The sequence below is a fragment of the Anarhichas minor genome, unplaced genomic scaffold (genome assembly GCF_050575085.1).
Source record: "Anarhichas minor isolate MPS153535 unplaced genomic scaffold, ASM5057508v1 ptg000079l, whole genome shotgun sequence".
Classification (NCBI taxonomy): Eukaryota; Metazoa; Chordata; class Actinopteri; order Perciformes; family Anarhichadidae; genus Anarhichas; species Anarhichas minor.
This window is the reverse complement of record NW_027466525.1, coordinates 3,699,642-3,727,413: the sequence shown is the minus strand read 5'-3', so window position 1 is coordinate 3,727,413 and position 27,772 is coordinate 3,699,642. Positions and strand designations below refer to the sequence as shown.

Below are 27,772 nucleotides of genomic sequence, written 5' to 3'. Positions count from 1 at the left end.
ATGTTTGCATTCCTGATTTGCATCTTGACTCTGCAGCAAGTGCATTCTGCCTGGAATGTGGTGAGTAGTAAGTATTGACACAAGGTAGTTGTGATACAACACATTATGCATTCGGAGTGTTTTTCATAGGCTGGAAAGTATGTTTACTTGAGTACAGTTTTGGTTTTAAGAGATTTTAGTACATTTTAGACGTTTTGTGTATTAATGTTGCTTCATTGAGTTCTCTGCAGAATAAGGTTTCACATGAAAACTAAATGGTGAGCCAATAAAACTTGATCCATTGCTAGAGTACAGTCTTGGCCTGGGCAATTAGAATAATATTCAATAATTAATGATTTGACCTTCTTCTAATATTAATACATATATATTTTATAGTCTGAAAATTCCAATATTATTGATTTGGTCACACTGGACTGGCTCACACAAATGATCTCACTAATGGTTTTGTGTTTAGACAACACTAACATTCACAATATTATAGAAGAAAATGCCACTATTCCAAATATAGATATCACATAGCCAACAGTGTGTGAAGCAGGAATAACCTCTGTAACACTGTGAAAGAACCTTGTTTTACGATTAGTATTTTTGCTTTTTTTTTCTTAACTTTGAAGTAAATATAAAATACATTGTGGTGCAAATACTTCTTGAAAATAGTAAAGACTTCCTTACTCCCCCGATGTCCTGACAAGAACTTAACTTCAATTTCTTCTCCTTTTCAAACGTTTCTGCGTGCCATCGTGTGTCCACAGCAAGGTAAGCACAATGTTAACTGCATCTGCCGTGTTTGACTTTACAGACAGACACACGGTTTTTTTTAGGCATCAACTTGTGAAACCAAGCCAATAAGTCTCCCGATAAGATTAAGGGATTTGGTACAATCCTCTCTGTAAGTTCTTCTGTTATGTCAAACCACTTCAGTGCAATTAAACCAGGTTTGTGAGTCATGGCGAATATATATTAAGCCACCAGAGTAAATATCAGGCTATTTTATAACTTTAATATGTTTACCCAGTGGTTTTAAGTGTGGGTGTCTCTGTGTGTGTGTGTGTGTGTGTGTGTGTGTGTGTGTGTGTGTGTGTGCGTGTGCGTGTGCGTGTGCGTGTGTGTGTGTGAGTGTGTGTGTGTGTGTGTGTGTGTGTGTGTGTGTGCAGACATTTGCCCAGAAAACGCAACGGTTCAGACTGAGATCGTTGACGTTCACAATGCATTCCGGAGAGAGGTTCAGCCTACTGCTTCTGACATGCTGTTAATGGTTCGTCCTGCTTTCTACTTGCACAATAAAAGTGTGCTCGGGAATATTTACTTAAAATTAAATACATTTTAAGTGGGTGTGGTCTTCTGCATGACGCCTGAAAATCATAAAGTGTTGAAATGTGAAAATACATTTTGACTATATGGTCTGTCATAGATAAATATAATCACTCTTAAATGTCATTTTTATGTTCATTACAGTTGAGTAATGTTAACATCTTCTAATCTAATCCGGAGCCAAACCCGACCACTACAATAGCATTGCACACAGATGGAAATCTTTCAGTCAACAGGAGAATAAAGATGTCTCGTTTCCTTTTCAAAAGAGTTGGGTGTTTCTGGAGGTGCAAGGTTCCTGCCCAAAAGAAGAAGAAAAAAATAATAAAAAGTCTCATGTTTATATTGGAGCTGAGTGTTGGCTCTGGGCTGTATGAAAAGCACAGCAGCTGGTCTCAAAGGAGAAGCCCGTTTCAACAACCTTTTTCATATTCTAAGATTTAGAGTGGAAAATATTTTGAAATGTCTTCGCTCTTTCAAATCGCAAATGATCCCATTTTCAAAACCAATATATTAGCGAGAGAACAGATCTGTTTCTGAATTCTGGTTGTGGGTGTTTTGAAATGAAACGCCTGATTTGTTACATTGTTTTTTCCTCTTTTACAGAGCTACAGTGAGGAGGTAGCAGCCAGTGCTCAGGCCTGGGTCGACAAATGTATTCTGGCTCACGGAGCACCCAGCACCCGCATGCTCAATGGTATATTTCTTCTTCCTTTACTCTTCCTCTTTCTTCTTTGTTTCCTTTTAACCTTGCTCCACAAATGCCAGCGCCTTAGATAATACATCAGAGGTGCATTCTGTGTAAAGGTTCCCTGTGAACTGAGTGACCTCGTGATTGATTGTCAGAGTCACTGGGAACATTATCTTATCTCCAGTCTTAATACCTTCTTTGAACAACAAATTACACGGAGTAGGATGTGTAATCATTAAGGAGATTATCATCAATAGGCCTATAATGAACCCTGTTTATCTAAAAGAAAATAATCTACTGAGACATGGAAATAACACTGTGTGTTTGCAGAAACCCATTAATCGTGCTGCCATGTGTTTCTCCCCAACGAGCAGGATATGAACTGGGTGAGAATCTGTTCTATTCGTCTTCACCGTACTCATGGACGGACGTCATCAACACCTGGCACGGCGAGGCGTCACACTACCTGTATCCCAATGGCTCCAGCACTGGCCAAACGGTTGGTCACTACACGCAGGTAACATTTAGCTAAACAACGTATGTGGCAACAGCAGTAATGACAACATACAGTAATGTTGCTGTGTTATTGGACGGTTACTTTTAATTCATCCATATTTATATATTCAATAGTCTTTTGGTGTCTTTGAGCTCACTGTTTTGGTTTGTTGGCTCCACAACTTCCCTGTTTTGGTTCACTCTCACTGATCTCATGGCGTCCATTTCCGTCCCAGCAGGCAGCTGTTTTCAGTGAAACAGATCTGAGACAACATAAAGTATTTAGCAGCTAAAGATCTAGACATTAAATAAACTGTTTGCTTACAAGTAGTTAGACTAATAAATATAGGACCAATAGTCATGATGGGTGAGAGACTGTTTCTGTGAATTCTAGCTCTCAAAATGCTCCTAAATATTCATTTCATGGTGGATTATCTGAACAAAATGAGTGTGACAAATACTGCTTTCACCAAAGGATTTCATATCATTTTGTTTTTTTTAATTGGAGAGATGGCATATTTCAAAAAGCATTATTGAAACATCATAAACAGTCAATATTGCGATTGTAAGAAGATAGATTTGTCTTTTAGCAGAGAAAGATGGGCAGTCTTTTGATACATTTTCACACTTTCACTACAAATAAACCTACACAGCAATTTCCATTTCAAAACTGATGTGAAAAAATAGTTTAAAAGAAAAAACAAAACATAAATGAGTCATGGCAGTGTTTGAACAAGCAATATGCATTACTATTAAAGTAAAGTATTAAAGTTTCAGTTTTGTTTTTATCTTTGTTGTCAGGTGGTGTGGAACAGCTCCTACAGAGTTGGCTGTGGGATGACTTTGTGCCCTAACAACATCTATTTCTATACCTGCCATTATTACCGAGCGTAAGTGACCCTCATTCACCCTCCATATGACTTTGTTGTATCATTTCTGGGAGAGCTTGACATTGGTGAGGGTTCAAAATGAATAGTAAGAGTGTCTATTTATATATCTGTATATTTAACCAGAGGTTAGTTCTGAGTCATTTGAAGTTGTGTTCAAAAAACGGAGAAGTTTCTAATTTGTTTAACAGAGGAAACTTCAGGGGGTGGCTACCTTACAAGGCGGGACCCCCGTGTGCTTCCTGTCCCAATAACTGTGAAGACAAACTGTGCAGTAAGTAACGGATGTTATGAGGTTCTTTTTACGGCAAATAGATCAATTGTCGACTGCGGTAGAAAGAAAGACAATGAGCTGACCTCTCCAATGTTTCATTTCAGCCAACCCGTGTCCTTACATAAACAAATACCTCAACTGTCCAGCCTTGAAAGACACGACTGGATGCAGCAATTATCTGGTGTCTGCTTGGTGTCCTGCTTCATGCAAATGCGCCACTCAAATCATTCCAATAGCCTAAAGAGAAGCCACTGAGTCTGCAAAGTGTAATTAAATGGTTCAGACTTTTTACATCTTTGTTGGTTCTCTGTCTATGAAGCAAGCTACTGCAACTGTAATCAATTTCCTGTGAGCTTATATTAATATAACAATGACGCAAGCAAAGAAATGTGGCTTACTACTGGTTGCCTTAAGTTTTTGTGGATGTTTTGGGAGTGTTTTTATATATCAATCTCTAATCAAAACCCCATGGGACAGTTTTGTGATGTGTTGTATTCTATACTTAGGGGGACTCATCCAACTCAACGTTATTAATTGCAGAAATGTGGAAGCAAAAGCAGGAAATACGGTTTCACTGTTAATTCACCTAAGCCCAACATAATATGAATCAAAAATGTTCATTCTACACATAATCATACAATACAGATGATGTTGAAAATCAAAGTGCCGTTATTTTGTTATGGTTGATAAGAATTAAACATTTAAATGCTTTAGTTTTGTTTCAATTTGATGTCATTCTTCCCTCCATAGAACATCAATGTGACAACGTCAAGTGGCCATTTTGGTTTTATTACATTAACAGTCAGAGCGCAAGTGTTTCATTAGTAACTCTTTCTTCATACTCGTATACTAGGTTTCACTTCACATATACAATACGGTGGCTCCAAAGTCCCTTTATTATCTACAAGTATCTGCTATTTAAACTGCCTGGTGCTGGATCTTCTACATCGTTATTATATCCGTATGTATGGTGAAGCTTGGGGGAAAACTAAAAACAGAATATTTACCGTGGTTGGGGACAACACTGAACAAATTATCAGGTTTGTCAGATCGCACCTGACTGTGGCTCACAGTGTCACCGCCTTCTAACGCCACCACCTAAGAAAATAGACATATTTGCATGAATTTACATAAGCAACAAGCTGAATCAACTTCAAACACCAGCGGAGGCACCTGATGCTCATCTTTGCTTCAGTGTGTAAATGTTACAGGGTCCTACTGTGGGCTGCTGTCATCCGGATCCAAAATAATCCCTCAATCATCACTGTCCCATTAGAAGTGTGTGGTGGTGTCTATCTACAGAGACCCTGCCCTCTGCCTGTGTTGTCTTTTTGTTCTTCTTATTTTGCTGAGTTAGTGAAGATTCTGAGCGTCAGCAAAGGAGCCTTTGGGCCTCACGTGGTTGTGTCAACCCGAGCCAAGAACAGAGCACATGGTGTGCAGCCCGTTCTAATTCCCGAGGTTAGCACATTCTGATGCTCAGCAGTTTCTCTGAGCTCTACAGAGCTATTTAATGTCTTTAATTGTTTTGGTTGGCCACCGTACGCTACCTGCCCAGCACCAAACGGCAAAGAAAGTAAGGGGATAACTTAGTAAACTTAGTGGCACATACAGCAGCTAATGAGACAGATACTTTCCTCGAGAGTTGGTAGGAGGAAACACGGCTCCAAATGAATACTAATGTTTCCCCAGGTCTGCTGGATGTGTAAATAGGCAATTATTTGGTAACATGATTGTTACGCTGAAGAGTACTTCTTTAATCCTGAGCTGAACTACAACAATGTACTTAGCCAGGATGAAGTTATGGCTATTGATGCTGTGTTTATGTGGCTCACTGACTAGTGCAGCAGCTAACGTTGTAATAGTAATGTTGAAGTTGCTCAGTAAAGCTCAACAGTTTGCACATTCAAACTACAGCAAAGATGTCCGAGCCCTGAGTACACACAGCACCACCATATCCCATCTTTAATATCGCCATCAGTGAGACCAAAGATAATAGATTTGATCAAGAGACATACCTCTCAAACTAAACTCATAATCATTCCCTTAATGCCGACTTACATTAGCAAGATGACTTATTCTTGACAACAACAAAATGTATACATTTCAATTTAATATTTTGGCTAAAGTGGCAATATCTAGGAACATAACTTATTCAGCACCCTTCATACATACTGATAAAATAAACATGAATGATGCATAATGAATAGAAGTGGGTTGATTATTGTGACAGCATTGCACCTTTTTCCTGTCAAGACTGCCATGTAATATTCTTTCAATATCAACTTTCCATACACAAACAGCCGCATCATGTCATCGTGTCACAAAACCGAGTATAACCCTACATCAGTGGTCCCAAGCCTGAGGGTCGGGACCTCCACCAGGGTTTGCATGAAATATCTGAGGGCTTGCAAGAAGAATTGCTGGTTTTAAGGGCCAAAAGGCTGGACGCCACTGGTCTGTACAGATTGGCTAGAAACATAAACTTTGATTAGCAGTGTATTGTCAAATACCGTCTCCACTGTACAATAACCTAAAACAACCAATAACCCTTGTAGACCAGCAGATGGCTCTGTTGTACAGCTCACCATACCTCCTGCTTCTGAATCCCAGTGTAGTTTATCTGCCTTCATCTCAACCAGTGGCCGATGAATAAAATGCATTAAATCATGTAGAACAATGTTATGCCTCATCACTTACTCTCTGTGCCTCTTATACAAGAGGCTATAAGCGATGTGATCTAAATGTTAGGCATTAACTGTGACTGTGACTGATATTTTAAAGCTCCTGATCATCTCCAAGAAAGATTATTTTTTGGTCACATATAGGCTGCTGTGGAGGTTTCATTAGAAGAGCACAAAATGCTGTTTTTCAGTGAAGACTGTTGTTACATCACCGTTAAGATTAGTTCACGGTCTCCGTGCACTGTCCACGTAAAGAGGAAGACCTGAAACACAATGTGACTGGAAAGAAGTCACGTGAGCCTTTCTGTCTGTCCTTTAGGGATGTCAAATATAGCTTCTGAATCAACAGCATGAATATTATTCATACAGAAAATAAGAAGCACTACAGACACACTGAGGCAGAACAAGTTATAAAGCCTTTATTTAGTCAGGTAAATACTATTACCAGCCTGATTCAGACCCAGTGAGGTTGACATTTCAACCCAGTAAAGGTGTTTGGTATAGTCTTGCTTCTTATTATATATATATATATATATATATATATTTAAGGTTTTGTGTATTTTAAAGTCCAGCCTAGGGACAGGCATTGAAAACTATATGTTGTAGTATTGCTCCACATGCTATAACTATCCTACTTGTTTCTACATGCAAAATACATGCAACAATACAAAAGACGTCTATTTAGTGACCAAAATGAAAGACTTTAAAGTCCTTTTCTATGAGTATACAGGTTTATTTGTACTGCAGGAATGTAAAAGGGGGCGTTTCTAGCCTGTCAGTGAAGAAAAGAATAAGGTTTGATTGACCGTTTGTAGATGTACTTCTACGAGAGACACTTAATGGCAAGTTATTTTATTTAACTCAAACGGCTGAAAAGAAAACTACTGTCTGTCGCGAATAACTGACGTTGGAAGACATGTTTTGCTCTTTTTTTTTGCTAACCAGGCTAGCAACTATGGAAGCCCATTTCCACCAGCAAAAAAAATAAAAAATCACAAAAATTAATTAATAATAATATATATTTATTTTTAATTTACAAAAATAAAATACAAGAAAAAAAGAAAAAAAAGAAACTATGAGATAGAAAGTAAAAATGATAAGATACTTTAACACAACAGTCATAGAAGCAGCTCTTCATAGGTTACCCTACATTTGACATATGTATTGTAAGTACATTGAAGACTTCTTTAAACGTGGCTTTACAACACATGAAATACTTCACTTTATGGATTGTACTCAGCAAACGCACCCTGCAAAGGATTTTAAGCAAGAAGGTGGCAACCTTCATTGAACAGCAACTGGAAACATCTGGTCAGTGTCATGGTTACAGAAGGATGCAGCAAAAGTGTTGGTGCATTTTATTTTTGTAATTTCTTTTGTTTTTGTATTTAATTTACTAAAAAAAAGAGAAACTTTACTTTTTTTTGTTATTGGCGGAAATGGGCTTCCGTAAACAACCGGGGCTGTATTGACTGGACTTTGCGTGGCGCTGGTTAGCTCACGAGCTCGGCTCAGTGCACAGCAGCACACACACAACACGGTCGTCGGCTTTTCTCTGTTGCAGCAACAACTTAGGAAGGAAGAGACCGAGTCCTTTCCATGGAGAAACAAGTCCGCTCAAAAGGCAAGTACACACAAAGCCACCGCGCGTTACCGGGAGCTGGTCGTCGAGTTTTAAGGGAGAGTTGAATGAACTGATAACTAAAACACGCTTTTATTACTATTCAACTTATAACGTCACCGACTGCTGTCTAACAGAAGAGGGTGGGTTTACTACGGTGGACATCCGCTGTTAACTGCTGCTCAACGCTCCTCCGGTGTGGCTCTACGGCGTGAAATAGCGGCTACTATCAACGCATGAAATGCTGTTACCAATGTCACAATGTGCCTGGTTATGCTAATCGCCCGTGGTTTGTCTTTGCAGAGCAGCGCGGTGCACGGAGCCCCTCTGACTGTGGGAAGCTGACCGATATGTGCACCGAGAGATGAGATGATATGGCAGAATTGCGTGCAAATGTTACAACGAGGCAATAATAGGCCAAGGCAGGAAATTGGAGGAAAGCTGAAAACATAAGGCTTTGCTACACCAGCAGCTTGTGTGTGTGTGTGTGTGTGCGTGTGTGTGTGTGTGTGTGCTCGAAAGTGCCTATGGCGGAGTTTGAGGAGGACGGCAGCCGCCTGCCTCCATTGAATCTTGGGGATACGGCCGTGCACGGCGACGGAGACGCTGGCAAGACGCCTTGCGAAGCGTCGGTCTCGAATGGAGACTGTGGGATATCGGACAATATGGTCGGCTCGGGATCCTTCGTCGCACCTGGCAGCCAAGCCGGGGTGGACACCGCCAACACCTCTGTCGGATCGGATGCCAAATGTGAAATACCACGCAGGAGCAGCATTATCAAGGTAAACATGGGAAGTTCCAGTCTCGTTGTTTGTGCCATTCGTTCTGCACATCTACCCTAGAACGCAGGCTGTTAGAAGTTACAACGCACAACCCCTGCTTTCATTTAATTACTCTCTTTTATGCACATCTTCTGCCTCCTCTTCACTAATCTCGCCGGTGACATGTCAGTGAAATTGGTGGTGTTTTCCTCACTACAGGCCGGTAAGGGGATCACCAGAAGCACATCCTGTACTTTGTCTGATGATGTTTTTTTGCATGGGATTTGTACAGCAGTGCTTCTCCTTTTTTATTATCTTGAATGTCAGTAGTCTAGCTACATGTGCACGGCTGTGGACACAGGGTGAGATAGGAGGATCTTTATTGCTCCCAAAAGGGGAACATGTATTTGCAATAGCAGGGAAGTACCGGCACAAAGCAGTGAAAGAGGCATTACAGAAAAATAGTATATCCGCAACTCTTGCATGCGATTAAAAAGCATGTGGGTGAAGGTACTAAGTTCATTATACCAATAATATAGAGGCTAAAACAGATATGTTTAATGCATATTTGAATATTATAACAATAAAGCTTGCACATGGATGAAAGTGGGCCGCCGTTAATACGGTAATGTTTTCTTAGGGAGCAGCAAAGACCGGCAACTAACATGCAATTAAATATTGCACTTCAGAGCGAATGAGAGGGAGTGTCCATAAAGTGAACAGCAGCAGCTCAGACTGTGCAGTACAGCAGCACATCATGTAGAACGGTAGTAACAGTGATGCAGGGCTCCTGAGTGTCTTGTATGTTGACCTCGCACTCGATGGGGTCTGCCTTAACATTGAGAAAGTGCAGCTTACAGTTGGCATAATACGAATATAGTACTGAGTAACACAATAAGATATCTCATATTGCCGTAAAAGAAACATCGGTGATCAGAGAGAATCCTTAACCTGCTCCAGGTGCTGGTCCTGGATGCTCTTATGACGTGTACATGTCTTAGAAAGATATGCAAATAACAAACATACCTGTTAACAGATTCATATTTTTAAAGTATTTGGTGTTAGACTCTTTGTAATTCTGACTTTCAGTCTGAAGCGTTGCAATTTACTGTACTTGTCTCCAGAGTATGGGCGTTGTGAGTGTTGCTTAACAAAGATGATGACACTTCCTCTCATTGCAGTAATCGGCACTATGTTGAAAGTCCTCAAAAACTTTGACTACGTTAACCTGCACACTAACGTTCCACTCTTATTCCCAATATGACAATATTCAGAATTTCTTTGTGGGTCAGGTAGAAAGCATTTTCTGTTTGGATATTCTGAATTATGTGTTATTCTGAATGTAGCTTTTTCCATGTAAGACGTGTGCAATATGCTGATAATATTTGGGTTTTAGGAGCATTCTAGGCCTCTTGCCCGTGCAGAAGTTATACACAAACCGACTACCAACAGTTCGCAGAGATGCACGCCTCAAAGAAAAGCTCACGTTTCTGGTCGGAAGGAGAAACACAGCTACTTTTAAACATTATGAGAGACTTGGATATCTACGGATTGTTGGATGTGCGCACTTATCGGTTCTCCAACCTTTTTAAGAAGGTGGTTGAAGGAATGAAAGAAGGAGGCTTTGTTCAAACGGTCGAAAAACACGGCTGCATGTCAACGTGAATATTAATTTTCATTAGCCATGTAAACAGCTTAGTAGGAATATTGTCTTTTTCGGAATAAATGCAAAACCTGGAATATTTGTAGTTAACGTCACCGAGGCTGTAATGTCCGTCTTGCCTCTGCTGCTGTCACAATATGTCCGCTATGAAGCTCTGAAGGAGTAAGTTGAACATGGTGACGGGTAGTGACTTGTTAAACTGAACAATGGATTCATTATAACACTATTCTTCACAATAACTGTACTCTACCCGTAGAGAGTATTACCTTATCATATACACTGTGAGGTGCCCCTCTAGGGCCCGCTGGATTTAAAATGCATGACCTGTGTAAGGAATTTGTTGAGATGCACTTTTCAAATGTCAGTGTCTGGTGTGTCCTGAGTGGATTTGTTTTAATCGTCCACTACCATGTGCATAATCGATACCATTATTGGGTCTATCATTTGATGCTTCCAGTGAGATTTCTCTGCTTTGGGAACGTTCTCTGGCAGTGGACGGAGTTCCGCCGCTCATCGTTTCTCGGGGAGTGTTTTTACAGGCAGCACATTCTTCGACACATTGTGGATGTTGAGCTCGGACTCTGCCTGGAGATTGATGGGGGTGATATTGACGTTTCTGCTTTGTAAAGTCCCGAGTAATCTCTCGCCTCACAAGGACCTGTCTCAGTGCGCAGGCGGTTTCTGTGATGGGTCCACTCCTGTGAGCTACAGGCTCTGTCCAAACACGTGGAAGTCTATTTGAATAAGAGGTTTTTGAAGGGATTCAACTCATAACCTGTTTTAAAAGAAGATACGGAGAAAGTCTTCTTTATATAACTCTGCTTGGAAAACCTGTGATTGCTGCCCTTGTTAAGATGAATGCCCTTGTCCAATTTGGGCTGCTCCATTATGGAAAAATCATATTCTCGATAATCCAATCAATATGGAGATCACGATTGTTGAACATGAGTACTCGGTGACTTTGAAAACATCTTGCATGTAGAAGAACATTTTGTACATTTTAAGGTAAAATGCATCAATCTGGTGCACTTCAGGAGCAGAATTAAAAAGGCTAGATCTGTGAAGAACTCTGTGCTCTTGTAAACATTTCTTTGCTCTTGCAAACTATTTTGTGCCCAAGTGCAGAGATTTCCAAAGTGTTTGAGTTTCAGGGGAGGCTCGGGGAATGGAAATGAAAAAACATGTTATTATAGTTATCAAAAGAAAATCACATAGAATAGCCAAAATATGTGCGATCTAGAAGAAGAGATAATTCAGATACAGTAGTTTTTCCCACTTTCCCTGAGTCACAAACCAATACATTCCTGAGGAAAGATGTTTTTAATATATTTAGTCTGAAGTTATGTCAGACAGCAGTGTTGGGCAATATTGGGTGTCTATGGGATCAAATAACATAATCATGATCCAGGAATTGAGCAAAAGTAAACTTAAGTCTGGCACCTTTTTCCAATCTTTGTCTTGAAGGGAGGCATTCTTCACTCTTCTAGTGAAGAATTTAATCAAAGGCACATTGTTTGTAAGATATAAAGAAAGTCACACCCTCAAAGCACGGTAGATGATACTAGGTCCGTGTTTCAAGACGGGTGTGGTGGGTTGCTCATTCACACATTCACACATGATGATGATGGTTGAAGCCACAATGGATGTCATGTTAAGTTCACATTAAGAGACCATAGGCTGTTACCAAGGTTTGGGTTGATCAACATAGAAACAATATCAAACATAATAAAGTCATGTAATACTACTCGCACACCAACAAACTAAAAAGTAAGAGTTACACCGCCATGTTACATAAACTCTTTATTAATATTGTGAGGCAGAGAACAGTCATGTGAAAAAATGTAAGTAGCATGTTCAGTAAAATGTGTTTTTTGATAGAGAAAGAACAAATATGTCATGAATCACATTTCATACTTGTGTGAAGGCAAATCTTAGAATGTCCAATGGGGAATGCAGTACGCCGTGGCCTCGTCTGCATGCCAATATTCTCTTGAAGGTGTTTTTGACAGCTGAGACTGATCGAGTATCGCAGACGGTGCTTATGAAGGGTTGCACCGCTGTTAACAAGGCGGCCTGTTTCACACTGTCGGGCAGAGCCTTCGGTTCTTGTTAAACTGCTTCGCCGAAGAGACGGGAGGATGTGGTCGAGACAACGGCAACCATAGTCTCATAGTAACAGCTATGATACCGAGTGCTCAACATGAACCTCACTTCTGTTCAGCATATGTGGTGGTGAGGGTGTGTAGTAATCAGTGTGGTTAGGCCTTCGAGCTAATGGCACATCTAAGCTGCCATGTTGAGCTATTTTCCTTTCAAAATGTGTACGTGCACTGTCGGTGGGGAAGAAAAGTGAAGCTTGCAGTCTTTGGTTGACAAAATAGCACCTTTGCAGATCTTTTAATTTGATGGTAGCTCAATGCTGAACTTAAAGTGATACTCCACCCAAAATATACACTCACCCTCCCACTCATCCATCCAGTGGTGGCAAGTGAGACGTCTCTCTTAACGCTCTCAATGTCAGTAGATTTCAAACTGTAAAAGATAGAGATATCAACAGATACTGTGTCGCCCCCCCAATGAAACACAGAAGTTCCTTTTCTTTTCGCAGCATGAATTATACAATATAAAAGGGTCTTCTGTTGCAGGAGCGGTTGGATAATTATTTATAGATGTTTGGATTCTTTGGAAACCCATTTTAACCCGACTGATATGTTTTCAAGTTGACCACAACTTATGACCACATCCTCTCTATGAAATATGAAACTACCCCCTTCAAACCGCTATCTTTGCTTGATAGTCAAAAGATAGATCTTGGACGGAGAACTACTTTAAGACAACCGTGTTTCCTGAAATCAAATAGTCTGCTTGTTTGTTAGTTAGCGGAATTTTCAAAAAAAGTTGAATGGAAAAATAATTGACTCCATAACTGTACATTACTATTATCAGGGAATGTACGGTTGGTTACAGCCCTGCCAGAGGTATGCAGACTTTGACTGCTTTGCCTTGAATTATAACTTTTCATACACTTGAAATATCAAATCAACGTAGTTTAACTGCTGCATGAAAGCTTGAGCAGCGTATGTTTAGGTCACATGGCGACTATGTGATACTCGGGCTAGAAATGCGTGGCGTCCAGTATGTTGTAACAGTGCTGTGTACGGGCGGCCCCTGGCAGGAGAAATAATGGACCCACGGCTCCACTTTGCTGCCCACCTCACAGCTCATCTCGGATCCTCTTGCACAAAGACGATCTCGCCATCGCGTGGTAAATAACACTTATTTCACAGCTCCGATGGCAGAGGAAAACAAACTCTGTTTGTGATATCACCCTGCGAAAAAGGGAGAACAATATGGTATTAATTATGGTGGACCAGCAGTTCTGCGAGGCCGAGACGAGTTTCTCCGTGAGAATCATATTGTGTCATATCGCTCAGTCAATACAATACTGCAATACTCAGACCAGTGCACCACAGCCGAGGTGTGATTTTTGTTTCGTAGTCCGTGTAGGATTATTTTGATGAGCTTGATTTTAGCTTCTGTGAAAGGATAACAGAATATTGTTATTGTTCTTCGTGTGAAATAAGACGGTTGGGAGAGAGTTGGGGTTCCTTTCTTGTTTTGACTTTAACTCTTGAATGTGTTTTTGAGGTGAGCTCCTGTACGTGTGATGAGGAGCGAAGACATGTTGAAACTCAACATTGTGTATTTGTGTTTAATATATAATGCGATTGTTATGTTGGTAACTTTGCGATGAAGGATTGAAGACTTTCTTACTTTCCGCCCTTTTCAACTTTTGCTTTTTGTGCCAAAGAGCGATTATTAACGGTCTGTAATTATGTCAGATTTCTGAAAGCCTAGAAAGGAGTAGAATGGACATTTAATGTACAAAAGAAAAAGTAAGAATGTTGTTATAGTGACAACACATCACATAAAGTGTTGTCGCAGCTCGCCATCTTACTCCTATCTTCTTTCTATGGTTTCCACAGTAGACCCTCGCACGCTACATCGTGAATACTTTCATTTACATTTGACAGTAATGATCTTTTAGATCAGCTTTTTATGACTTGGCACAGTTACAAGTCAGTGTGAGGTGGTAGATTAACTTTGAATACTTATTATTATAATGAAAAGGCTATATCTTGATATTGAAGGGTTTTGGAGTGCTTTCCCCTCAAGTCTTGAAGTGATAACATGTTATATTGTAACTTTCAGTAAAAGGATGCTTTCACTATGTCTACTGTATATCGAGTACTTTGTGCTGCACACTGTTAGTGCTAATGCAGTCATCAGTGTGCAGCATGTGTCTGAATAGTTTCCACTCTGCAGTCTAATTAATTGGTGGTAAATAATGAATGGTGTATATGCTACACTACCTTCACTGGAATGTGTAATTGTACTCATTGCTTGTCCAATTTTTTTTTTACAATCAAATAGACAGTTGAAGCAACTAAAATGAATTGTGATAATGCAGCGTGAAACTGAATCTGTGGCCTTGAACAACAAACGTAACTTCATGGAACTCACACTGAGCGTCCATGTTCAGCAGAACAAAGTCTACAGCACATTGCCTTCTATAAAGGTCGGTAGAATTAAGTTCCCATTTAAGAATGTGGTGATGTAAATGTTGCTGATATTTCCGAGCACTGTCAATTAATTATTCACAATGTCACTCCAGAAGCTGTTATTTCGGATTTCCCAACCACCACTTAGCCTAAATCGTCCAACCACAGATTGTTGTTTAACCCAAACTGTCTTTGAGCAATGTAGCTTGCATGCGTGAGTGTAATCCCGTTGGCCAACCCAGTGCCACTGGCAGCGGATGGTGTAATTTATTAAACAGCCGTCCCTCGATGCAGTGTCCGGCTGCTTGTCTCACGTTGTGGCTGCATGTGTCTGCAGCGATCAGTCACTCACCTGAATCATTGCTTATTCATCCGTCAGCTCAGGTGTGACTGATTTACTGGAGTGCTGCCGGCCTCACCCAGGTAGTGTATGTCAAGGGTAGCTCCAATGACTTAGCGGCGATTACAGTTCTGCCCCATTAATGGGAGAGGTGGATCTGTGCCATTGTGATTACATTGTGCTGTAATACAAAGTGAAGCACAGAAAGGACAATACATATTTATACAAGTAACGTGGAGTTTAATTATCAGTTATGAAGTTTCTACACCACTGTCATAGTATATCAGAATCCACAGAGTCAAAGCTGTGACTCTGTGATGTCGATAAAAGATTCAATAAGCCCCTCTGTTGAGAGAAAATGCAAGGCTCACTGTCACTACTGGAATGTACGTTTATTAAAAACACTGCTCTCACAATGAATTAACTTATCTCCTCTCTGGGATGGATCATAGAAAAGTATCTGTTCTTGTGAAGCTCAGGGTTGATTGAAGTTTCTTAATGTAACTGTTGTAAAGTGCTGATTCATATAACTTAGTGTTGGTATGGTCTCTGATCGTGATTGCTGTGTACTAGAGCTGCATTGATTAGTTGTTTAGTTGGTCTGTTTCTGCAGCTTTCCACGCAAAATTGGCGAACGTTTGATGGTCCTACTTCTTAAATGTGATAAATAGCTGCTTTTCCTCGTCTTATTATTATAACAGAATATCTTTGGGGTTTAGACTGGTTGAACAACTGGTTGAACAAAACAAGACGTGATGACAGTCTGGGTTCGAGGAAAACTGTGATGGTCCTTTTTCACACAGAACTGTTAGTTGCAGGCCAGCTGTACCCCAGCTCTCTCAGTAGAGCTTCAAGTTGGATGTTTTCTTTTGGTAATCATTTCTTGCACAAACCAAATGTTTTGATATTTGATATGACTGTCTTATGGTCAACCATAAGAAAAGGTTTGTGTTTATATTAGCCGGAACACTGTTTACTTGAGTCTTCAGTCATTCTTATTTGATCTAGAAAGTTCATCTTGTTGACTTTACAGATTTTTTTTGTGTTAAAATCACAAACTGATCTCCTGCCAGAGTGTAGTTCTGTTTGCCAGTAAGATGACAACATGTAACAGTTATTGTGTGGGAACTCTGTGTCAGTGTTATTAATGTAACGGTTACATCATATTAACCATAATGTGGCTCTATATTAACATAGTTATCATAGAGTTTAGTTAAAATGCTCTTAACTGTATTTCAACCCAAGAGAAATGGCCTTATTTTTACTTGACAGGAGTGAAATGTAGCAGGTAGTCGTTATTCTCAGTGCCTCAGCATTGTCTTGCATTGCTGCTCAGTTTTAAGAGGCTCGTAGGATGAATCTGCTTAGCTGTTTTGTAACGGTAACTATGTCGGCTGTGAAAGTCTCGTGAAATTGGCAGCTAATATGTTAATGTAACTCGTTGTGCAGGCGGAGCGTTTGAAGCCTCATCATGGATCGCCTTATCGGATGGCGAGCCGTGCTGATGCAGTTCACTCTCTCCTCCGTGAGTCTGAACCGTGACACGACAATTTTGCTTGATCATTTCCCGGCTGAGGTCTGATCGCAATGCGAACAAAATCATTGTCAGCTTTGCAGTGTTGACCCGATTGAGCGGTTAGGTGTCGCACACCGACTGTGCTTCACCGCTGTTACATTTGCAGAGTTCCGAGATACGTTTGTCGTCGCTCAGTTTGATCGAGATGGTGTTTGATTGTTTTTAGTGTGCTCACACTGTCTAAAGGTGCTCTGCATTTTCATAAAGGTGTTATTTGTATTAAATACTTAAGATTTTACAGAAAAGCACACACAGATCAGTAAGAGATGAGTTAAGTTGTTTTCTAGCTCTATTGCTGTCTGTAGCTGAGGAAAGGGTAGGCTTTGGTTTCTTTTTGTGGGGATTGACCCTTGACAATCAAGCAAGCCTGGAACCCAGAACCTCTGTCAACTCTGATCACCATAGTCCCATTAGGAAACCTCTCATTTTAATGCAGCAGGGTCTGGTGGTCTTGCCGCCTTCGTCCTGGTTCTGGTTCTCCCGTTCCTCCCTTCCAGAGGGCCCAGCAGTACTGCCTGGGTCCTCCAGCCTGCCGGCCTGCCGGTAGCTCGCCACCTATTTAAGTCACTATAGAAGTGAGCCCAATGTGATTAAGAGTCATACGAGTGACCATTCTGAGCATAGGTTTCACTTCCTCCACAGTGATCTATCTTCAACTGTAGTTGACAACTATATAAGTCTAATATTAATCACATCTAACAACCACAATATGTTCAGATGGAGGTCCATGGTGTGAAATAGGGCTCTGTGATCTAATGTGTTGTGGTTTAGAGGTCAACTGCAGTAGACCCGGTAGTGTAGCCAATCCTTACAGTAGGTGAGGGTTAAAATGGGTTAAACAGCCATGTTGTAAGGTGGAGTTTTTTTTTGCTACTGAAATGGTGAAAGAAAGGGGCTTTACATGTTTGCAGTGTAATATCAGAGTATTGTCCCCTTTTATCTCGTCTCATTCCATCCGTAGGCCATCACACTGATGTGCTCACCATTATTATTCAAAACATCCTTGTGCTTGGCTTGCTGGTTGACATGTCTCTCAATATCCCATTACATTGTTTTTAATTCACGCCAGCCATTAAAATGTTCGGGAACCAGTAGACGGTCACGGTTAAGGTTAAAGCAGGCTTGCAGGACAAACATGCAACAGGGAGTCCATTACTTTTCTTTCCATTCAGCTGATACGTGCAGGCCAGAGATTTTATCCTCTTACCTACCCAGTATTTAAAAGAAACATAGCTACTGTCGTGAGGATTGAGTAGAAGCGACCTGTTTGTGTCGGGCTGTGTGTTCTGTGATCGATGGACCAGCCTGTCTTCATAATAACATGAAACGTTCGGCTCTCAGCTCCTTTTAGGCATAGGGACGGTCTGCAACTTAACGAAGCACCAACACTGTCTAAAGGTTCCTATTAATATCGCTGAATGAACAAATTAACTTATTGTAACTGTGGTTAATGGCTCAATTAATATTTGAGAACATGAGAGCTTCTCTCCCAAAGGCCTAGAGCCACAGAGCTAAAAGCTGATGATGTAAATCCTGGAACGGCTCCATGGAGCACATTTAGAAGAAAAATGGTGATGAACGATGAACGCGTTTTTTTTGCAGATTAATGTTATATTTGATGGTGTTGCCGCTCTCAGTAAAGTCTTTGGTTAGCTTTGAGTAAAATGTACCGTTGGACAACACCTTGTGTAATGTAGTTGTCTCTTTTAACTCTTTATGTAATTGTCTTGCATGTTGTTGTCACTTGTCCAGCCACCAGTGTTATGCAATAGAACTGGGATGAACTATATGTTGTTGTTTTTTTACCTGCTTCTAATGGTCGATAGTGATACGATGATTTCACATTTTTGTGTTTTAAAAGAAGTTCATAACCTGTATTTTATTATGTACTGAAGGTAAGGAATGATGACGCTTTACTATTCCATAGCTCTGACCAAACCAAATCTAACTGACACTAATGTTAACTCAACAAAAACAAACACCAGTTTTGACTCTTTAAATGTCCTAAAAGTACATAAAAAATTAGAAATGCACCAATTGATTTTCATCAGCAGATAATCTATCGGCTATAATTTAAGTAGCTGAAAAATACATACTGATATAACGCAGTATACAATATTATTGATATTAAATACAAGAATGAAAAACCAGTTGATCCAAAGTGATATGAAGTCAAAAAGCGATGTGAGAGGATCCTAAATTAAGTTCCTTCTTTTGGTGTCAGCTTGGGTTAAACTCTGATGACTGATGACATATCGTCACAACCATAACGTTCGAAAGATGGACGTTTTACTTTCATTCATATTTGTTCAGGAAATGGTTTAAAAGTTGAGTCCCAGGGTAATCCCACCTTCTTCACAGCTGAGTTGACCAACAACTGATAGCATACGGTACAGAACAGAAGCATCTGGGCCTTTACCAGGTTCAGGCTCCTGTGGGGTTTCACTGCAGTGCAGCTACAGAGCAAAAAGTCTCCGTATGCTAATTTAAACGAAACAACAAGCTCCTTACTGGAATCGATCGGTTTTATTGAATGTTGATTTATGCTCAGTTTGATCTCTTGATTTTTTCATACGGTCCTATTGTTCTTCAGTCTCGATGGAAATAATCATGATTTTAAATATTTTCACAAATACATATTAAACTTAAAATCTTCTAGAGAGGTCTCACGGCATTCATTAAAAATAATCTATCCCAACAAATGGGAGTGTGAAGGTTATTGTACTCCAAAATAAAAACTAAAAAGGTTTTTCCAGTATTTGTTGTGGGGTGACCATGGCCACAGTGTGCACAAAGTCACTGTGATCACCAGACCTGAGTCTGACTCTTGTTTTTTAACCGCACATTTTCATCTGAGCCTGCTTTCAAAACATGTATTTCCTCCTCTTTACCGTCACCAGTTGGGTTTTCCGCATGACTCATTTTGTTCTAGTTTTTTGTTGTTCCTCCAAAGCTCTTCCTGTCACCACGTTAACCTACACACACACACACATCTGTTTTCATCCAGAGTCTCCTCCGCCTGTTGAACACAGGCGGTGTTATCTGATGATGTTACTCTAATATATATTAATATATCTGAACACATAATTTACACACAAGTATAATCATATGTGGACTATGATCTACTGTATGAGAACCTTGGATACTGAATTGAGAGAAAATAACTGATGAAGTTGAATTATAATCCAGTCACAGGAAAGAGTAAATAGTCCAGGGGTCTTATTCCAGATATACTGTACATCCTACTTGCTGGTGCTATCTTAACTTAAAGTTTCAAAGATAGGAAACATTCTAAATGTCATCCTAAACTGAGATAAGACAGGATTCCAGACTTCGGAAGTTACTGTAAAGAGGCCCCATCCTAACCATGTAGGCAGCCAACACAAGTTAAGTGTCAGTACTTCTAATGGTACATGTCTATGTATTTGGGTTTTAATGCAAACTCCTCTTTTTTGGATTGGCTATAACATATAGACATCTAAGTCTTTGTCTCATTGTTAAATTAAAGCCACAGATTCACACAACCGTCAGTATGTTAAAGAAGAATCTTTGATGTGGAAATTGACAAATCATGATTTAATAGTGTTAAACTCACTCAAATATGCTGCCGTTTCATATAATCTAAAATACATTTATAAAGGATTGCTGCATAAGAACCTCTGACCAGCTTCGTACGCCTTTTTGTTTTGTACTCTTCGTCCTAAAAAAGCTCCATACCCCACTGTTAGCTGTGGGATACGTATGAGCTTCTTAGGTAACCATGCTGTTGCCTCGGCTTGTTTGGTAGGTAGAGGAGGAGACTTTAATGCAGTCTTGGGTCTAATCCAGAGTTCTAAAATGATTCAGCATCTGACTCTTGATATCCGGACTGAGTGTTTATTTTGTGCCACAGGACATGATAACTCTGAAAGACTCACTCCTGCTCTGTGCAGGATGTAACTGGTAGTTTTATAACATAGATGTTGCATGAAAGCATAAATCGGCCTGAATAATTGATCGTTGAACAGTGTGCAACACTATTAGTGCCAGTAGAATTGAAAGAGATGTTTTTAAGGCTTTGTACCAGTCTGGTTCCCGTACCACATTTGCATTCTGATGAAATTCTTCTCATTGAATAGATTTAGGTAATTGTGAACTGAAGCCATTGCTGGTGTGGAGCTGGAAGTTTACTCATGCTGCAATGTGATTCCCATTGCTTGTTGTTGGCGATGTATACAGAACAGTTGAACAGAGAGTAACTGTTCCCCTGCCATGTTCTCTGTCGTACAGACAGTTCATAACTGCTCACTGAGCCAGAGAAAATGCAGGATTCAGTCCATGAGGGGATTCAGATTCCTATGGGATCAGTGAGCAGTTGGATAGACTCTGTGTTACTTGCTGTTTCATTGTCTCTTCCTGGGTTTGTCTCTCTGACTCGCCTTCTGTCTCCTTCACTCTCTCAAACACCGAGCATATATATAAACGGTATGTAAAGGCATACAAATAATATCCCCCATCAGGGTGAGCCTCATGGGATAAGCCTTATTATCTCTTTATTATGAAATACCTTGAAAACATCCAATGTCCTTTTGTTGTGCGTTCTACTGACTTGTACCGGGAGTGTTCTTCTCTGAACATACCGTAACTCTAATGAAAAATACACTCTGCGATGGATAATGAGCACTGTTGCGCCACAGTTACGCAAGAAGTATTTCTCTCAAATATGAAAGACTTTAACCTTGATTCCCCCGACATATAAAAAAATAAGTTTCACAGGTTTCAAAGAAGTAATGAGTAACAGCATCGCACAGCAGTGTGTTTGGGATGCTTACCACCAAAACTGCAGTGTTCTCTTTAGTGACTTATTAACACAAAATGATGGCGACACATCAGGTGAGTATTGAATAAGAGTGTTGATCAATACCAGTGACTCCGCCTGTACTTACTGCTGCTGTAGTTTCTGGCTCATGAAATGAACTTTTCAGATCACACTTTTATAACAAACACTGCTCTGTGACATTTTATTAACTCACAATCAGGGTCGCAAAATTCTGTGAATATTTAAGGTGCACACTTTCCAGGGGAATAAATGAAAATGTATGAGATTATGAGATAAAATGGAAATATAGACCTAGACTGTATTAACCTTGTCACATCGAGATAAAAACACATTTTTTACTATATCATAAGCACGTATAATTCATTAATTTGCCAATTATATATGGTAATCTGTCAAATACATACAATGGGAAATATGTCATGTGGTGAATTAGCAAGCTAGCAAGTAAAAAAAAAAATGGAGACAGATGCTTTTAACATTTGAGCTGACAACAGGCTCTGTGCAAACTCAAAGTGAACAATTAATTTATAAAAGAAATGTTTTACAATAAAGAATGAATACAAATAGATTCACTGAAACTCCAGTGAGCATGCTCAATCAAGCTACATGGTAACCGCGAGCTAGCTAACACTAGCAGAATGTTTAACAAGAAGTAAAGTGAGTCCTAACTGAGCTGCACATGTGATGAGAGAATGCACTGTGCATGCAGAGGCTTGTCCTTTTACTGAAGTCCTCTTTCATGGGATGCTGGCAAATGATTTGTACATGTGATGGAAGAGTGTGCTGCTGAATGCAGTGCATGGTAACAATTCAGTTATATGGGCATATTTTTAACTTGGAACATTACAGAAGAACTAGTGATGCTTAACGTCCCTTGTTGCAGCCCGACTACCAATAACACTATACGGGTGACTTGATGATCGCCAGTAAAGGTCCGTAAATCCTTCACAGCTAGTCCTATAAAAACCCAGTAACCGTGAAGGGAAGAGAAAGGTCTTGTTGGAGGCATTGCTGCTGACTATACTTGGTCTCTTCAGGTACTCTATTTTTAAAGCTTGTTCCAGTGCTTTGGCCTGGCGAACGAAAAACCATCTTGATCAGAGCTCACTGTGCAGATCGTATAGTTAGACTCAGAGAAACGGAGATAAGTGATATTTACGTCTAGAATAATATGTACCCTATTAAGCTATATCTGTTTGAGCTATAAATAGCCAATGTTGCAGATCTCGTCTTGTGAAGAACCATTTAAGGACATACAAAACTATACTTAATTGAAAAAGAAAACACTCCATCTGACTTCCACCAGAGACAGAAAAAAAGGACTGTTGCATAAGAAACAAGCATCCTCAGGGTATAATAACACATGCTAAGACAGAGATGGGTGTGGGCAGTATTGTTTTCTAGTTTTAGGTAAAGGAAGCAGAGGGGAAATCCTGAGGAGAATGCCTTGCGTGGCGGACCCTGGTTATACAGCAGGAAGCAGACACAATCGATCAGTAAGCTGTGACTGTAGGGTCACATTCTTGACCAGATCATAAGGATTATTTGCAGTCATGCATTTAGGTCGTAAGCTCCCGTTTAGTATGATGAACTCCCTTTACGCAGCAGACTGTAGAAGAATGTGAATATTATGTCTACGTTTTACTGGACATGGAGAGGTTCAACTAATCAGAGTAAATGTGTACTCTCAACACACTGATGGGATTTATGATGATTAATTAATTTTGGAAAATCATTACATAATATTATTTTGCCTCCAGTAATTTCATAATTGCCCACTGACATGTTTTTGTTTGATAAGGTGTTTGTTATTTCACTCGATTGTATTTGAGATGTTTTCCATGTAGGGGAGGAACTTTGTTTAAGCTTCCTTGGCTTCCGTCTAATTCGGTTCATTCAGTTTTATTGTTCTCTATCCGAACCCTGCGTGTCTAACAGCCACTGATGAGCCATGGTAGTGTTGTGAGACAACAGGGGAAACAATAAGCAGACAGACAGGAGCCAAACAAAACTGATTGTGATGAAGCTGCTTCAAAAAAGCCGGTCCTGTGAAAGATGACGAATAAGCTGTCACCTATGTCTGAGTTGTCACATTTCTTAATATCAGTATTGTCGGCTGAATGTGATGGAGGAAGATGTCACATGGAGGATGTGTGAAAGCTCCTATATGCATTTTTAGGCACGTAGATATAGACGCATCAATCATACACGACCTCTTATTGAATCACACGTTGTGACTTTGCCCATCGTTCCTTCACACAGTGATGCTCATCAGTGCTGGTTCTCTCAGTATGTGAGGTATGCACGTTTCACTTTGATTACGTAAGAGGCTGTGAAGGTTTTGTGCATTTCATTGAACCCCAAAACAGAAAGATCAAGGTTTTCTACTAGAACAACATCTTAACTTGGCAACATCATACAGTTGACAAAATGATGCATTGCTTTTGTATAAAGTGGTACCATTAAGCTGCCACATAATGATTAACAAGGGTTAGGGTTTTGCTGATGCCAAATTTGTGAAATGAGTTTGAAGAATACAGAATACAAAACGATGTCCTTGTGCTGAAGGAACCTGCCACAGCGAAGGAGCAGGATTCTTTGAAAATGTCAGAAATGTGGCTGCTGTTGACGACTGGATTCGTGTGGGCAATACTCTCCTGAGGGAGACTTCCTGTTGTACCCCCATAATGTACAGTGACAGGTACCTTAAGTCACCCAGCAACGTTGCTGCTGTGATTCAGCTCAGCAAATGTTCAGACCAGGAAGGAAGAACATTCCATCCAAACAGTAAATCAGAGCAAACGGCATGTTGTGTTCTGTTGCTGTATTGTTACGTAAGCTCAAGATCTACTTTGTCTTTATGCTGAAAACTTGAAGGCAGAATATTTCATCCTGAATCCTACTGTAAAGACATTTAAGATATTGGGGTGAAAAAGGTATTTTGCTGGAGGCCAAAGAGGGGAATGCCTGTATTCAGATTTTATTCCATGTGCACAAATTGGGTTACAAAAAAGGAACTGTTGTGGTAACCGGGCTAGAGGTTAGTTGAAGGAATGATGTGAAAGATTGCAAATAACTGATTTGTTTAGCTAAATAAATCAACAACAAAAAAAGCAACACTGAGAAAAAATGTCTTCAAACTCTTTACTTTTCAGAAAGCAAGAAAAGCATGCCTCTATACAACTGAGATATGAATTATATTCCTTTAAGCTGAAACATAAAAACAATCTTTTACGGTTTTATGTTATTTTCTGTTTTTCCTAATCATTACGTATCTACAGAACGTTTTTTTAATTCATGCACTCTGTTCTGTTTCTCTGCAGGATGGCTCAAGACAGCGTAAAGAAAGAAAGAAGACTGTGTCATTCAGCAGCATGCCCACAGAGAAGAAAATTAGCAGTGCGAGCGACTGCATCAATGCAATGGTGGATGGCTCCGAGCTGAAGAAAGTGCGATCCAATTCTCGCATCTACCACCGCTACTTTCTCCTGGATGCCGACATGCAGTCTTTGAGATGGGAGCCCACGAAGAAGGAATCAGAAAAGGCCAAAATTGATGTGAAATCCATCAAGGAGTTGCGGACGGGCAAAAACACGGACACTTTTAGAACTAACGGAACCTACGATCAGATATCAGAGGACTGTGCCTTCTCAATCATCTTTGGGGAGAACTACGAGTCCCTGGACTTGGTGGCAAACACTGCAGATGTAGCCAACATTTGGGTTACAGGGCTGAGGTACCTGATCTCCTATGGGAAACACACCTTGAATATGATAGAAAGCACTCAGAACAACATGCGCTCATCTTGGCTCGGTGAACTTTTCGATGAGGCAGACTGTAGCAACAGCAGAAGAATCACGATATGTGCTGCTGTGCAGCTAGTCAAGAAGTTGAACCCTGGACTTAAAAATGTGAAAATGGAACTGAAGTTCAAAGAGCTTCACAAAGCCAAGGACAAAGTAGGGTCTGATGTGACAAAGGATGAGTTCATTGAGGTCTTTCATGATCTTTGCACCAGACCAGAAATTTATTTTCTCTTTGTTCAGTTCTCCAGCAACAAAGAATTTCTGGACACCAAGGACTTAATGATCTTTCTGGAGGCAGAGCAGGGTATGGCACAAGTCAGTGAAGACACCAGCTTAGAGGTCATTCAGAAATATGAACCGTCTAAAGAGGGCCAGCTTAAGGGTTGGCTTTCTCTAGATGGGTTCACCAACTATCTTATGTCTCCAGAGTGCCATATATTTGACCCTGAGCAGAAAACAGTTTGGCAAGACATGAACCAGCCCTTGTCCCACTATTACATCAATGCATCCCACAACACATATCTGATAGAGGATCAGTTCAGAGGTCCCTCTGATGTCACAGGGTATATCCGCGCCCTCAAGATGGGCTGCCGCAGTGTGGAGCTGGATGTTTGGGATGGGCCTGATAACGAACCTGTTATTTACACTGGTCACACGATGACATCGCAGATAGTTTTCCGCAGCGTCATCGATGTCCTCAACAAATATGCCTTTGTTGCATCTGCGTTTCCACTGCTGCTGTGTTTAGAAAACCATTGCTCCTTAAAGCAGCAGAGAGTCATGTTTCAGCACCTAAAGAAGATCCTCGGAGACAAGATCCACATGGATCCTCCAAAACCTGAGGACTGTTACCTGCCCTCGCCCTTAGAACTGAAGGGAAAGATCCTGCTGAAGGGTAAGAAACTGAGCACCAACTGCACTGCTTCAGAAGGCGAGGTGACGGACGAGGACGAGGGGGCCGAAATGTCTCAACGGATGAGCATCGAGTCTGCGGAGCAACAGACTGTCGCGCCCAAAAAATTCCAGCTGTCGAAGGACCTCTCTGATCTGGTGACCTTGTGCAAGTCTGTGGAGTTCAAAGATTTCCCAGCATCCTTTCAGAGCCAGAAGCAATGGGAGCTTTGCTCTTTCAACGAGGTCTTTGCCAGTCGCTGCGCTAGCGACTTCCCGGGTGACTTTGTCAACTACAACAAGAAGTACCTTGCGCGGGTTTACCCTAGCCCCATGCGGATCGACTCCAGCAACATGAATCCACAAGATTTCTGGAAGTGTGGTTGCCAGATCGTGGCAATGAACTACCAGACTCCCGGCCTGATGATGGATTTAAACATCGGCTGGTTCCGTCAGAATGGGAACTGCGGCTACGTGCTGCGTCCGGCCATCATGAGGGAGCACGTGTCATATTTCAGCGCCAACACTAAAGATTCAGTGCCTGGTGTTTCTCCACAGCTCTTGCACATCAAGATCATCAGTGGACAAAACTTCCCCAAACCCAAAGGCTCAGGTGCCAAAGGAGACGTGGTCGACCCCTATGTGTACGTGGAAATACACGGCATTCCTGCCGACTGTGCTGAACAAAGGACTAAAACGGTCAACCAGAATGGGGACAACCCTCTGTTTGATGAGAGCTTTGAGTTTCAGATAAATCTCCCCGAGCTTGCAATGGTGCGCTTTGTGGTGCTAGACGATGACTACATTGGTGATGAATTCATCGGCCAATATACGATTCCCTTTGAGTGTCTCCAGCCGGGTTTTCGACATGTACCGCTGCAATCACTGACGGGGGAGGTTCTGCCACACACCTGGCTGTTTGTTCATGTGGCCATAACCAATCGAAGAGGAGGCGGCAAACCACACAAAAGGGGACTGTCTGTACGAAAGGGCAAGAGGAGTAGAGAGTACGCCAGCATGAGAGTACTATTGATCAAGGCTGTGGATGATGTCTTCAAAACAGCCATGCTGCCACTGAGGGAGGCAACAGATCTCAGAGAAAACATGCAGGTAAGCAATTTAAATCAAACCCCAATAAGTGCTTATTCTGTTCACCAGTGTCCTCTGATGTGTGCAGCACTGAGCCAACAATATCATCATGACTTTTTCCTTCCATCTTCTCCAGCATGGGAATGTTTTTCTGTGAAAGGGTAGACTGAGGAAATTGTAACCCCAAGTCAAGCACAGATTAAAACCAGATCAACTACAAAGGATCTTGAGCATCTAAAAAAAGGCTCCCACTCTGGAAACCACCAGGCGCGACTGAATCCGATTTGATTTGATGTGTTGTG

The 27,772-nt window shown here is 40.8% G+C and overlaps 2 protein-coding genes across 2 annotated transcripts in view; both read left to right on the top strand.

The window, feature by feature from the left end:
- Positions 1-3,899, top strand: LOC142937962 (cysteine-rich venom protein). The gene is made up of 7 exons (XM_076081110.1): positions 1-50; positions 1,141-1,255; positions 1,918-2,008; positions 2,377-2,519; positions 3,299-3,387; positions 3,576-3,658; positions 3,763-3,899. The coding sequence occupies exons 1-7, from the start codon at positions 1-3 to the stop codon at positions 3,897-3,899; spliced, it is 708 nt and encodes a 235-aa protein (XP_075937225.1).
- Positions 3,900-7,108: 3,209 nt separating this feature from the next.
- plcl2 (phospholipase C like 2) overlaps positions 7,109-27,772 on the top strand; it is a 34,705-nt gene continuing 14,041 nt past the window's right edge. The window contains exons 1-3 of the mRNA XM_076081232.1: positions 7,109-7,966; positions 8,267-8,745; positions 25,008-27,491. Coding sequence (XP_075937347.1) covers positions 8,491-8,745; positions 25,008-27,491 — 2,739 coding nt within the window. The 5' untranslated portion in view covers positions 7,109-7,966; positions 8,267-8,490. The remainder of the gene's footprint in view (positions 7,967-8,266; positions 8,746-25,007; positions 27,492-27,772) is intronic.